The sequence below is a fragment of the Prionailurus bengalensis genome, chromosome D4 (assembly GCF_016509475.1).
Source record: "Prionailurus bengalensis isolate Pbe53 chromosome D4, Fcat_Pben_1.1_paternal_pri, whole genome shotgun sequence".
Taxonomy (NCBI): domain Eukaryota; kingdom Metazoa; phylum Chordata; class Mammalia; order Carnivora; family Felidae; genus Prionailurus; species Prionailurus bengalensis.
In genome coordinates this window covers 58,091,908-58,106,338 of record NC_057359.1, presented here as the reverse complement: position 1 = coordinate 58,106,338, position 14,431 = coordinate 58,091,908, and the positions used below count along the sequence as shown (strand labels likewise).

Below are 14,431 nucleotides of genomic sequence, written 5' to 3'. Positions count from 1 at the left end.
ACCTCACTGGAGCTCCTTTGTCAGAGATTTACTTGGGAAATAAACCTCTAGTGCTTTTTATTTAATTCTGATCATTTTTTCTTTTGTAGATCTGAAAAACCAAAGGACACAAGTTCTATATTTTATAATAGTAGAATGAAAATATGATGCAGTAAAATAATTTAAAAATGATCAACTGTTTTTTTGTTTGTTTTGGTTTTGGTTTGTTTTTTTTTTTTTAGCATTCTGATTAGGAGATAATACCACTGGGTTAGAGAAGTTTACAGTTTGGTGAGGAAGACAGAGAAGTTAAAATAGAATCAGTCTTTCTTGGTGAGCACAGATTAAGGGTGCCCAGTTTAGCCCAAACCGAACCCTGAAGGCAAAGGGTCTTAACTTTTCAGAAGAAGAAACCCTGTCATGTGGGAACAGAAACTGACCCAAAAATGACAGATTCCGTATGGCTGATAGCGAGAGTGGCAAGAGAAGAGCTGTTCAAAGCTATGGCCAGTGAGTGACCGGCTTATGAGTGTGAGGGAGTGTGGACTTGATCCCAGAAACAGTGTGGAAGGCTGTGCTTGAGATTGTGTTTTAGAAAGACAACTGGCCACTGTTCGGGGACCAGAAAGGGAGAGATCTTTCTGAGAAATGGGGAGATGAAATAATGGGTCCTGGGCTAGCCAGAGAACAAGTTCTGGCAATTGGATGAAAAGAGGAGGACTGATTCGAGAACTGTCAAAATGTAGAAATGGGAGTATTTGATGAATGATGGATGTGGAACGTAGAGCAGGTAATGCTTAGGTTTCTGGCTTCGGCAACTCGAAACATGGTGGTGCCATTTGTTGAGATGGAGTTTTAAGCTAGTTATTAAATCTGAACTGGTGATAGGTAATCTTGTCAGTGTGATAAAACAGACCTATTAGGAAAATCATCAGCTACTAAGTCTGAGTTGATGGTGTATTTTTTTTTTTAAGAAAGATTAAATGATTACTTTGTACCTTTTTAAAGGAATAAAGAATGTAAAAACTATATGAGAGATAAAAATAGTTTATTGCTTTTGACGTATTTCATTGTGTAACTCACAATTCAGACAAGTTTTTTTCTCTTTTATGTTTTAGGCAAATCGTACTTGCCCAATTTGCCGAGCTGATGCTTCAGAAGTGCATCGGGATTCAGAATGACCAACCTAAGAGCACAAGTTTAGTTTGGGTGTTCCTCATCACATGTATATACGGACTATCCATTGAACTTAATCTGTGTGGCTTCCAGCCCTCCCTTTACCAAAAGGGTCAATGGACCTTTCTTTGCACTGTGTGACTTAATCAACTATAAAAGCTTACAATTAGTCTTCACAATTATGGGATTGTTATACTAACCGTGTGATTGGAACTCCAAAGACTTTTTCTTTAGCTTAATTTTGTGTGTGCACTAACATTCCCTGGTTTTTGTGTGATCATTCCGAGTGTTGCTGCAAGATTACAGTGGACGTGATCTTTTAGCATGTGCTTTTATAAAAAGTGGTAGCTCCAGATGATATAGCAATCTACCTTATATAGAGCCTTCAGAAACTGTGAGTGGAAATGAATGCAGCGTGTGACTGTTGGTGATAAATGTATCTGTGTGAGAGAGAGAGTGTGCGCAACTACTTGTGTGAGGGCATGGTCGCTAACGTGTGTCTGAGATCCTATCTACCAGCATGTACCAAGAATGTGTGTGTAGTTTTAATTATGCTGCAATGTATAATCTGGTGTGTTATTTAAACAGCACTAGTACTGTACACTGGTTTTTTCCCTTGTGTTTGCTGTTGCACACTGATTGCTAAGGGTGCATCAATGATAAGCATCGAATACTCCATCCCCTTCCCTCCCAGTGAATGGAATGAGAAAAGCCTTCTTCCTTTGCTTCAGGCAGCTGTCACCTTCTCTTCGTCGGTGGTCCCGAGTGGGTCACTTAAGAAAAAAAGTGTAACAGATTCTCACTCCATGAACCTGATTTTTTGATTCTGTTGTGGGAAAAAATTTTGTACTCTCCAACTTGCTGTTTCCAAAAAGAAGGTGCAATATCATACATCATCAGTTAGCAATATTAGCATTTCAATCAGTGATTTGAATGTTGATGGTTTGTTTTTTTCCTTTACATTTCCAGTAAGCTTCTTACAGGAAGCACCTGTGATTTTTTTTTTTTTAATGTTTAGATTTGTAGTCTATTCTGAAGATATTTGAGTAATATATTTCTAAGAATACCGCTCGTCCCACGAAGTCTCACCTCCTTTACTTCCACCAGAACAAAATTTGTTAACTAATTCAGCTTGACTTCTGATATGTTCTTTGTTAAGCTCTCATAGGCAACTAAAGTATTTTAAGAAAACTCTATTTCTGTTCGTATTGATTCACCTGCCAACCTCCAATTCTGAAAGTTGTCTAGTAGTGCTTCTCCTGGAAACCCTCATTTCCAGGATGGGTCAAGTGCTGTGACAGCTTGAATTCTTAGACCTGATGTGCTTTGATGTTTTATTGCTTTTAAAAATTTTTTTTTGTTTGAGAAAAATTTAATATAACAGGTCCAGAATACTTGCAGTATAAATGAAGATTTGGTTTTTGTATAAAAAATAATGCTGTAAAACAGGAATTGACCTTCATTTAGTCGATCTGGAATATATAGCTGTGTGGGTTTTGTTTTTTTTTTTTATAGGTTCATTGAGCATCATTTAGATTGTTTAAAGTCATTTTTCCAGCAATGTTTCGATTCCTCTCCTTCTGTTGTATTCAGCATTGTCTGCCTCTTCCTGCAGTTGGTGTCATTGCTTTGTTCGCAGTAGCACAAGCTGCATAATCCCAGTCAGGACTGTGAGGACTCTCCGCCAGCCTCACTCAGCTCTCAGCTGGCTCTGTGTCAGTTTTCTCCTCAGACAGTGTTAACGACTTGTTACTGCCATGCTACTTGCCTTCCCTTGAAGTCTCCATAAACTTATCCCAGCTTAGAGTTCAGTAAAGTCAATTCACACAGAAGCACAATTTTGCCCTTTTCCAGACACTGTTGCCTCTATCTAGTCATACAAATAGGATTTTGCACACTTTGTTTGCCCCTGTATTTGTCAGTGCATCAGAAATACATCTCAACAGTAGTAAAGTGCACGTTACTTTTAACTCATTGGGACATTCCCCACCTGTTCCTGATGAATAAAAAGTGTGTTAAAGACCAAAATTATTGGCATAATAATCAGCTACATTACAAATCACGTATAGTTTATAATCTTTTTTTTTAATTAAAAAATCATGTTGAAAATGGCAAAAGCCCATCTTATACATAGACTCTTTTATATAGCTGCAAAAAATTTATATCTGTACAGATCTAACATAACACTACTACACTCAGTATTCATTTTATTGAAGCATGCAAGTAAAGCACTTTTTCTAATTTATATAGATACCTAATTAACAAGGCACATTGTACTAATGAATAGGAAAAGTAGCCTTTTCTCCCCTCCCTCTGACGATGAATTCTTGTCATACAATCCCTTGTCCAGGAAATTTTTGAGAGGCATTTGGCAACTTAGGAGGCAGCAGGGTCTATTTTGGTAAAATCCTGGATTGTCGCACTCTTGTGACTGATCTCTCTTTGGGAATGTCTTTCTGTGCATGGGGCCCTTAGAGATGTGTACAGACTTGCTTATTAGGTGGGTAGTGCGGATTAGGAGCATAGTGCATGTGCTCTGAACCAGCTCACGCCAGCCACAGTGAGCGCCTGTGTGGCGACCAGAAGAGAAGGAACAGTTGATTCGTGCCCAGCTGTTGCCACCTTGAGCGATGCGCCAGGTAGCAGGCAGATGTTGGTTTGTTGCCTTCTTCCTCTTTTCTCCTAAAACAATATTGGCTTTACCATCTTAACTCTGCTGTGGGGTTTCGTTTTGTTTTGCGTGAATAATCATCTTGAAATTTTTTTTAACTCCCCCCCCCCCCCACCCGCCCCAAAAGAACAAAACAAAAAACAAGTCAAGGCCTCCAGGTATCAAGATCTCATTAGGATTTTCTGTCCTGAATTTTTCTTTTTTTTTTTTTGAGCAAAATCTGGAAAATGTGAACACATATTTAGATTTTATACACTCTCTGAAACGTGATTTATTAAGATTCTTAAATTTGGGCCTCTTACAGTATTTTGAATGAGATCTACCAACTCACTTAAAGAGAATATTTTTCACAGATATCTTTAGGCCTTCATTAGAAAGCTATTTTCCCCCCTGTTGGTACATTTGGTTACCTCATTTTGCTGTTTGTTTCAGATTATGAAAGCTTACAGGGGTGTTTTTTGGAATCATTTGCTGAGTCATTTCCTGAAATCATATTCCATTGTATCAGTTAACATAGTTTTAAATGTACGTATTATAAATATCTGTAACCAAATCATTTGAAGGCTTGATAAATTTTTAACAAAGTTTGTACATTTTTATGAAAGTTACTAGTAATGCTTTACTAAGTAGTGCAATGAATTTTTATTTTTAATCCCTGTGCCCAATTTTGGAGTTGAGAGGGTTGTTGGTAATAAATGTATGATGTACACTTAAAACATTTTTTTGTGGTTCATGTTTGTGTTGTGGAAGGGGTAGGGTTGTGTGTGCCTGGAGGGAGGGTGGTAGCAGGATTCCAGCAGGAAGATAGAGCTGCTGAGCTGCTAGCAGCCAGATCTGATTTTTAGACTATAATTCAGATTTTGTTTCTGCATTTGTGTAGACGTCTTAGAAACTCAAAAACAACTAGCATTACAACACGTAGAACATAATTCTATCTTCTAAAAAGCCAAGAAGATAGCTGAACGTAGCCACACATGTGGCCTAAACTCACCGAACAGTAGGGCTACATAAGTAGGTAACTAGATTTCTTTCTTTATATGTTGACCATAAGATGCAGGAAAGAAGATTACAGTAGGTAACCAGGCAAAGTTGTCCACGTTAGCTACAGCTTACATCCAACTTCTTGTCAGCATAATAGGGAAAGAGGAGCCTCTTTCATTTTCTGTACTTGTTTGTGTAATTCCTTTCCTTTCACTAAAAAGGAAGAAAATAAGAGTAATCTACTTCTGTGTACATGCTGTGTTACTTGAGAAGGAAAGTAGACACAAGATACAAAATATTGAGGCGAAATAATAGATCCCACTTCCTTCCATTCCCTCTTTCAGGAAGCATTCATTCTTTGGCTTAATTAAGGAAGGATGATGCCCTCTGCCCGGCTCCAGTAGTTAACTGGTAGAGGCATTCAGTAAAGTGACCAAGTCCTGATTGTTTCTCTCTTGTATCCAGCATATTTGAAAGAATGTTTGTGTTGGACTTTGAATGCCTCAAGAAACCCAAAGCTGGTGCTGTCTTACGGCAGAGGCATTTTCTACTCAGTAAATACCGGTGCGCTCTCTCGTGACTCCTTACCTGCAGTGAAGGCAGGAAAGCCCATGCAGCTATTTGAGCCTTTGTAGTGTGGAGAGTCCAAATTGAGATGTGCTGTAAATATATACACTGGATTTCAAAGACTTGGTATGAGAAAACATAAAGTGTCTCATTAATTTTTATACAAATCTGAAGGCCTTATAAGCATAGGTCCTGTGGGAGCATTTAAAAGCCAGCTCTCTTTTCCTCTGCCATGGTGATGGCAGCTCTGAGTTCTGAGTCACTACATGGGAAAGAGCTCTCCTAGAAGCAGCCTCGGGACTCAGCAGATTTTCTGTGAGCAATAGAGGCCCTTAAACAAGGTGTGAAATGTGGACTCTTACCAGGACTTCATCTTTGCCGATTTATTTCCCCCTTTTACAAATCTTTTACATCTTAAATTCTTAACTATGCTTTGACACTACTAAACCACTATTAAACTGGTGTTTAAATGTGTCAGTTAAACATCACTGGATACAATTACTTCTTAACAAATCATAAGACCTGATTTGTACCAAAGGAAAAAATTCTTGGGAGAGTCTGGTCGGATCACTGCAAGTGTTTGGGGTCTCTTGGATGTTTCACATTACTGAACTCTATATAGACTGCTGTCCAATACAGATGTAATGAGCCATATGTAATTAAAGGTTTTTTAGTGGCCGCATTAAAAAGTAAAAGGAAACAGTTGAAATATTTTTAATATATTCTGCCTAACCTACCCCAAATATCTCAGCATGTGATTAGTATAAAGATTAATGAGACATTTTATGTTTTCTCATACCAAGTCTTTGAAATCCAGTGTATAAATTTACAGTACATCTCAATTTGGACTCTCCACATTTCAAATGCTCAGATAGTTATCTGTGGATGGTAGCCATTATGTTAGGATCTAGATAGCTGGCCTACATAACCTTCAAGAGCAAAGTTTTCTTGTCAATACATTCCCTCATCAGACGTTTGCTTAGCCCTTTCAGGATTCACAGCAATTTGAAAGATTATTTGCCAGTCAGAGTTGGGCAGTCTGAAGGATTGGGAGCAGGAAACTTCCAACCCACCCTGAGATGATGGGGTAGATTCCTATCGAGGTTGCCCCATGGTGCATACGCTCTTAACCTCTTTCATGTGGCTCTCTCTACCTCCCAAGATGGCAAGCAGGAAATGCAGGAATAAGAAAGAAAAATAAACCAATGGCAGCCGGGGATACTGAATATCACCTTACAGTCTGAAGTCTGAAAATGTGCTGTAGAGTCAGTATGAATGTTTTCCTACTATAGAGGAAGTGAATGGAAGTGAATTGTTCGGTAAAAAGGAACCCATGTTCCCTTCAAGCCTCTGATTCTTGGTCTACACATGGAAGCAGTACAGTGGCAGGCTAATAAGACCTACAGCTAATACCCAATATCTGCCAGAACCCATCACCATGTACAGTAAACTTATTCAGAAGCTGCTTTCGTAGCCTCCCTTTCAAGTGTTGGTTAGAATCCCTTCCCCACAGACCCTCCGTAAACTTAGAGATTTGCAATGTGGTGGCCTCTTTCTTCCCATTACCACAACCCTTTCGTGTTTGTATTATCCAACCTTATTGGTAGTTAATACTTCTAATTAAGGGTTCTATAAATATGGTAAGATACGCTTCTGACAGTGTAAACTTTATCCTAGTAAAGATAGACACTTCTGTTGACAGTGCAAGTATATGATATCCATGTGTTCTAGTTGGTTCTTTTTCTCCCCTTCTGCTTTTGGACATGTTAATACTGGAATTAAGCTAAGTCAGAGGAAAATGACCTTGACCCTTGTACCAAAATAAGGCCAGCCTTCTAAAGAAAAAAAGTTCAAAGTCAATTTCTTTTCCTTACAAAATGAGAGATTCATCTTTCCCAAGGTGTGTTCACAGCCCCAAGGATGTGCTGTAAAGCTTCAATAGAGCACCAGTTTATGCCAGGCAGTTTCAGAATTGGGAGTTCATGTATTTAAAGTTGTTTTTTTTTTTAATGTTTGTTCATTTTTCAGAGACAGTGTGAGCGGGAGAGGAGCAGAGAGAGAGGGAGACACAGAATCCAAAGCAGGCTCCAGGCTCTAAGCTGTCAGCACAGAGCTTGATGCAGGGCTCGAACTCACAGACCATGAGATTATGACTTGAGCCAAAGTTGGACGCTTAACCGACTGAGCCATCCAGTTACCCCAGGAGTTTTCAGGTATTTAGGGTTAGTTTCCTAGGACTACCGAAACAAATTACCACAAATTTGGTGGCTTAAAACAAATTCTCTCACCATTATGGAGGCCGGAAGTCTAAAGTCAGGGTGTTGGCAAGGTTGGTTTTCTCTGGACGCTGTGAGGGGCAATCTGTGTCTCCGTGGAGTTTTTTTGGCCTGTAGATACATAGCTCCACAATCTCTGTCTGTCTCTGCACGTGAGTCTTCACATTTCCTCCCTTGTGTCTGTCTCTTTGTGTTCTCAACTGAATGGAAGGCTCTATGCCTCCACTTGGTCAGCTGTATGGGTACCTTAAGAAAAGCCAGATTTGTCTCATCTCAGGAAATTATTTGAATCTGCTCCAACAAATGAACTCACAACTCCAGAATTGATTATCAAACATGGCCAAAAGAATTTCGACCTGGAAAACGTCAAAGGCAAACTATTCCTTAACCTTCAACACTCAAAGATAAACCACAGTGGCTGTCACAAATTGATTCAGAGTAGTTCGGCTTCCTAGTATATCCATGAAAATGTGTAAACTATGAAAGTTAACTATAAATATATCGTCAGGTAAGTGAGCAATTAGCACTGTGTTTTAAAGGGGAATGTTTACACTTTGACCGTGATGGTTTCTCTGATAAATCAAAATCTGATGAATCATGAAAACATGGTAAGTGAAAGAAGTCAGACAAAAGGCCACATATTGTGTGATTCCACTTATGTGAAATGTCAAAGGCAAATCTGTAGCAATAGATTATTTGTTGACTAGGGCTGAGGGGATGAAGGTCAGGGGTGACAGCTAAGGAGGCGTGGGGTTTCTTTTTGGAGTAATGAAAATATTCTGAAATTGTGATGGGTGTGCAATTGTGGGAATATATTGAAACAAATGCATGCACCAAAATGCATGTATGAGAGGGGCGCCTGGGTGGCGCAGTCGGTTAAGCGTCCGACTTCAGCCAGGTCACGATCTCCCGGTCCGTGAGTTCGAGCCCCGCGTCAGGCTCTGGGCTGATGGCTCAGAGCCTGGAGCCTGTTTCCGATTCTGTGTCTCCCTTTCTCTCTGCCCCTCCCCCGTTCATGCTCTGTCTCTCTCTGTCCCAAAAATAAATAAACGTTGAAAAAAAAAATTTAAAATGCATGTATGAGAATATTCATAGCAAACTATAATAGCCTCAAACTGGCAACAACCCAAATTTTTATCAATTATTGAAATGACAAACTATGGTTGAGCTTTACAGTGGTATTGTTATATAGCAAAGACAATGAACTACAACTACGCAGAGCAACGCGGATGGATCTTGTCAAATACACTGAATAAGACACAAAAGGATACATACTGATTATTCCAGTCGTATCATACTCCAACTATAGTACGTTCAAAAACAAGCAAAATGGATCTATGCTATGAAAAATTACAACAGTGGTCATCCTTGGCCCTAGAGGTTGTAGTGAATAAAGGAGCCGAGGGCATAAGCAGGGGTCCATCCAGGCTGTCTGTAATTTTGTTTGTTGATCTATGTGCTTGATTACCCAAGTGCTTCAGTTTGAGAAATTTGCTGTGCTTTATGATTTGTTTAATTCTCTGTATATATAATTTTGTAAACTTTATTTAAAAAAAAAAAAAGGGTAGGTCCCCCTCTGTGACCCATTTGGTAGAAGGACAGCTATACAAAACACATGGGCAAGTGAGTTTTTAACCAATTTAAAGGAGCCCTGCTAGCTACATCAATATCCCTCCCCAATGTTGCATGTTGCATCCCACAAAACCTAAATAAGCTAAAACCTAAATCAGTCACCCCCACCCCATGTGTAAGAGCAGGAATAATGTTTTGAGAGGATTGCCTTCTTGCTAATAAAAGATAAGTTTTTATGCATGACATCCACACCAGGGGGCACTGTTGTACACAGCCAAGTTCCAAATAAAAGCCTTTAAAATACAGGTCAGGATCGATGTGGTTATAAACATCCAAAATGTACCTTAATGTTGCTTTCACCTAGAAAGCATACATAGAAAATCTTTTCTCAGAATAGTACAGGATCACAAGAACTCAGAGACTCATTCCTTTCTGAGTAACACTGTTCCATACAAAGTGGGGTTTCTCACAGTGTAAATTTTTTAAGTTTTTTTTTAATGTTTTTTTTTGAGAGAGAAAGACAGCAGGGGAAGTGCAGAGACAAGGAGACACAGAATCCGAAGCAGGCTCCAGGCTCTGAGCTGTCAGCACAGAGCCCGATGCGGGGCTTGAACTCACGGATGGCGAGATCATGACCTGAGCCGAAGTCAGAGGCTTAACTGACTGAGACACCCAGGTACCCCTAAATGTTTTTAACGTTCAGTCTACCACTGGTTGGTTGGTTGGTTTGGGCTGTATTCTAAAATGTTTAAAATCAGGCTCCCTTTTATATTGATCCAGATCAATTCATAGGTATGAACTCCACTCCCATACTCCTTCCACATGCACACAGGTGAGACAGAGGCTACTGTATCTGCTAAGACCAGTCCCAAGTTTACCAGCAGCTTCTTAAATGTCAAGTCCAGTGAACACTGTCCAGTCTTAGTCTTGCTGGACTTCTCTCTGGTGTATGACACCACTCATTTCTTAGAGCTGTGTGCCTTTGGCTTTTGTGATGCTCTTCCCACTCCGACCTTCTCTCGGTATCTCTTCTCTCCCCGCTCTCTTAGTTTCTTTTCTTTGGCCCGCCCCTTTCCTTTCCAGGCTCCCTAGGATGGTCTTCACCCTCTGGTTTCCCTACTCTGCACACTCTCCCTGCATACATTCCTCCTGTTGATTCAACGGTTGTCTCTCGGTTCTCGTGACTCACAGATTCACATCTCTTATCCCAGCTTCTCCCCGCAGAGCTTCTGCCTGTGTTCCAGCTTCCTGCTGACCTCCCCTCCCTAATATCCCTCAGGCACTCAAACTCGGTGCCTCCAAATATAAACTCATCACATTTCCCCCCCAGGCTTGTTTCTCCTTCTGTGTTCTGTTTCCATTGCTGGCCCCACCAACCACCCAAACACCCCAGCCAGAACCGAGAAGTCATTTTAACTCACTCATCTCCCATCTCCCCCTAATTTAATCAGTTGTTCCTTTGTCTCCCCTTCCTCCTCCCCTGTCTCCCCTGGTTCAGTTTCCATCATCTGCCTTCTCAAGATCTTGCTTCCAGCTTTGCATCCCTCCCACCCACCCTCTTATTCAAACCTCTCCACAGCTTCCAGTGTGAGCCATTCAAAATGCAAATCGGATTTCCTTCACCACCCACCTCCCCCACGAAGTCCCAAACCCTCAAATGGCTCTCCATTGCCTGCAGAACTAAGTCCAGTCTTACTCTCCAACAAAAGCCCTCCTAAGTCGGCTCCTAATCATGGTTCCAGTCTCAACGCTCAAGACGCCTCCTCTCCTCCACTCTCTTCTCTCCTGACTCAATGCAGGCATCACCTCTTCCAGGAAACCTTTCCTGATCCCTGTGCGCTGGGTTAGACACTCCACTCCTCCTCCTGAACAACCCGGTGTGTCACACTCGTTCTTGTGGGTTCCCCACTGGCCTCTGAGCATCTAGAGCCTGTTCTGATGCCTGTCTTTACCTTTAGGGCCTGGCACAGAGTCTGGCACTGGGTAGTGGTTCAAGAAAGGTTTCTTGAGAGGAGGAATGGAGAATGACTCCTCAGCTTGAATGGTTAGGGGGCTGGAGGGAACAATCGCCCAAGGAATGAATCTTACAGGAGGAGCAGGTTTTGACAAAAATGAGGACAGGAGAGGAGAGTGTGTGTAAAAGATGAGGACCTGGCCTTTAGACGCCCTCTGAGGTGAACACATAGGGGCGGATGGATACCCAGTACCCAGGTCTGGAGCGCCAGAGAGAAGCTCCGGCCACTGAGTGTTAGAAACATTAAATCGTGTCAGCTAAGAAAAGGCGGACTTGAGGAGGCCTCATCAGGAAGTCTCCTCAGGGCTGGCTGCGGAGCCAACTGCACCTTCTCCCAGATCTGGGCCAGGTTCCACGTGGCTCTGGATGGTAGAAAATAAACACACTCTTTTGCTGACACGTGCCAGAGAGAGGCCGCCATGACTGTACCAGTTGCGGTACAGTGAACTGCCCTTCCTGGATTTGGGTAATGAATGACTTCAGGTCACCATTATCCCAGGCAGGACGAGAGCCACACCCCACTCAACCAATACAGGTGGAGACCGCAATCAGGAGGAAGACCTGGCCTGTGCGCGGAACCCAAATGCCATCGGCTCCTTGCTTGTCCCCACCCCGGGCTGGGTTTCATGACTCTTCTAGGAATCCACTGCCCACACCCAACCTGGAACCAAAGTCCACGCTGGAGGGAATGCCCCAGAATCGCATTGCACAGCAACGTAGCAGGAAACTCAGCTTCCAAGCGACCGTTTCAATGAGGGTTCTCAATCCACTCTGAATCGCATGATAAACTGCTGTAGGGGTTTGGACAACAGGCCTGCGGAGAAAATAAAGAAGTGGGCTCAAAACTCGTTTTGCAGCAACCCACCTGCTGCTGTAAGCCCCTGACTGAGCACACAGAGGTTTGCTACCTGTTGCTGGTCCACAAAGAAAATACTGCTCCTGGGTTATGCACTCCACTCATCATGACCTTAGCTAGGGGGGCAGAGGAGCAGCCATTTTGTATAATGTCATTTATCCCCTGTGCCCATGTGTGTGCCACCTCCAGGATTTGGGAATTGAAGGAGAAAGAAGAGGACGGTGACATTAGTGGCATAGATGTCCCTGGCACAATGTGAAGGGGGGGGGGGGTCCTCAAGGGTGTGGATGCCGGGAGGCCAGGATCACTGGGGGCTGTCTTGGAGGCTGGCTACCAGAGCAGTGCATGGAAAGATGTCCCTGGGTGCAGAGGAGGATGGCTGTGCATCTCCTGGAGGTCTGGCACCAAAGTCCTAAACAGCTCACTACAAAGGAGAAATGTTCTTGACACCTCCTGACTTATCTCTCTTGTATTAAGTACTGAATCATTATGTTACATCCCTTTTTCGCCAAAACTTTTAAATGAATGTGGCGCTGTTGTAGCCCCATGGCATACATTGGGTGTGTCCAGTGGTAAGCTTCTCCCAACTTGAGAAGCAGGGCAGGGGGTTAGATGGTGACAAAATGACAAATGTTTATAAGAATCAGCAGCTAATGGGGCGCCTGGGTGGCTCAGTCGGTTAAGCGGCCGACTTCGGCTCAGGTCATGATCTCACGGTTTGTGAGTTCGAGCCCCATGTCAAGCTCTGTGCTGACAGCTCGGAGCTTGGAGCCTGCTTCTGATTCTGTGTCTCCCCCTCCCCTGCCCATGCTGCATCTCTCTCTATCTCTCAAAATTAAATAAATAAGTGTTTAAAAAGAAAGCAAGCAAGCATCAGCAGCTAATTTAAAAACCTGCCTGAGGTAGCTTGTGAGCACACACACAAAACAACCCAATGTCCATCATGAAATAAATAAACGATGGCATCTGTGACTGGATATTAAGGCGGGATTCTTTGTGTCTATGTTTCAGCTGAGACCCCAAAGGCCAAGACTACATACACAATGGATGCTTAGTTCCCCTACATCCCAAGGGAAGGACTGCACCACATATGTGGATCATGCTAAGACATCATGAAACACTCTTTGCTGGCATCAGTGCTCACTCCCAGCCAGCCTGTGGAGTGCCAAGGCCTCCCCTCCCCTCTCCATCACCCAGTGGGGAGGAGAGATGCTTTCCCCTCCCCTGAAGCTGTGCCCCTGGACTTCGGGGGACAGAAGGGATGACATCTGATGCCTACCGGAGAAGTGGGGAGGCAGAGGGTACGGGAGACTGAACAGGGCTGCACTGGCAACAGTGACTTCTCACTGGCCAGGGCTGGATAGCAGGTGTTGGGGTAGCAAGCTACCTGCACTTGAGTGTCTAGAAGGATCAGAACCAGAATATTAACAGTGACTGTCTGCAGAGGGGAGTGGAATTCAGGGTTGAAAGGAGTGGAAGGGAAGGAAGGCTCTGATGTTTTAATCCAAACACTTTTACACTGGTCAAATAAAATGTGCTTGTATGCTACAAGGACCAAAAAAAAAAAAAAAAAAAGAGAGAGAGAGAAAAGAAAAGGAAGACAAAGGAATAAAAAAGTGCATACAATAAATACAAGACAGTAAATTGTTTCTCCTAGGAGGCAGTTCTGGGAAAACACTTGAAGCAATTTTAGATTTTCATTGTGTTTGAAATTTTTACAATGAACACATTTTATTCTTAGAAACAGAAACATATCCAAAGACAGAACTTAATAAATGAGTGAGTGAATGCATGCATGCATGAATGAATGAATGGAATAAAAGCCACCACACTGGCCAGTTGCGTCCCTCTTCTCTTCATTTCAACACACAACTCAGACCAGCTGGGTGGGGCTGCCGCTCTCCTGTCGTGGAGGCCGTTGGCACCTGTAGAACATTCTCTCCTTTTCTCAGACTGCCCACACCCAGGGTGGGGGCGTCCAGCCAGGACTGCGGGTGGGTTTGTGTTTAAGAGCAGCAGTGGTTAACTTTCCGATATGGGGAAACCGAGGCCCACTGGGAAAAGGAAGTCAAGCAGAAGGTTAGAGAGAGGCAGGGCCAGGGCTGGGACCCAGCTGTCCTAGTAGCTAGTATCATGTTCTTTCCATGAGTGGTGTTTGTGTGGGTGGTGGTGAGCATGGCGACTTTTTTCCTCCTTCGCCCTCTCCCAACCAGCAGCGCAACAACTCACCTATTTGCTCTTTGGCAAGTAAATGAGATTGGCTAGGTTTTTTGTTTGTCGTTGGTTTTTGATCTGTATAGCACTGGATTCCTAGGAAAAACAGAGCACGCTTTGCTTAC

At 42.7% G+C, this 14,431-nt stretch overlaps 1 protein-coding gene across 7 annotated transcripts in view; it reads left to right on the top strand.

The window, feature by feature from the left end:
* RNF38 (ring finger protein 38) overlaps positions 1-4,542 on the top strand; it is a 129,496-nt gene extending 124,954 nt beyond the window's left edge. For all 7 annotated transcript variants that reach the window (XM_043566483.1, XM_043566481.1, XM_043566482.1 and 4 more), the window contains one exon: positions 1,098-4,542. In XM_043566483.1, the coding sequence (XP_043422418.1) occupies positions 1,098-1,160 (63 nt within the window). In that variant the 3' untranslated portion in view covers positions 1,161-4,542. The remainder of the gene's footprint in view (positions 1-1,097) is intronic.
* The last annotated feature ends 9,889 nt before the right edge of the window (positions 4,543-14,431 follow it).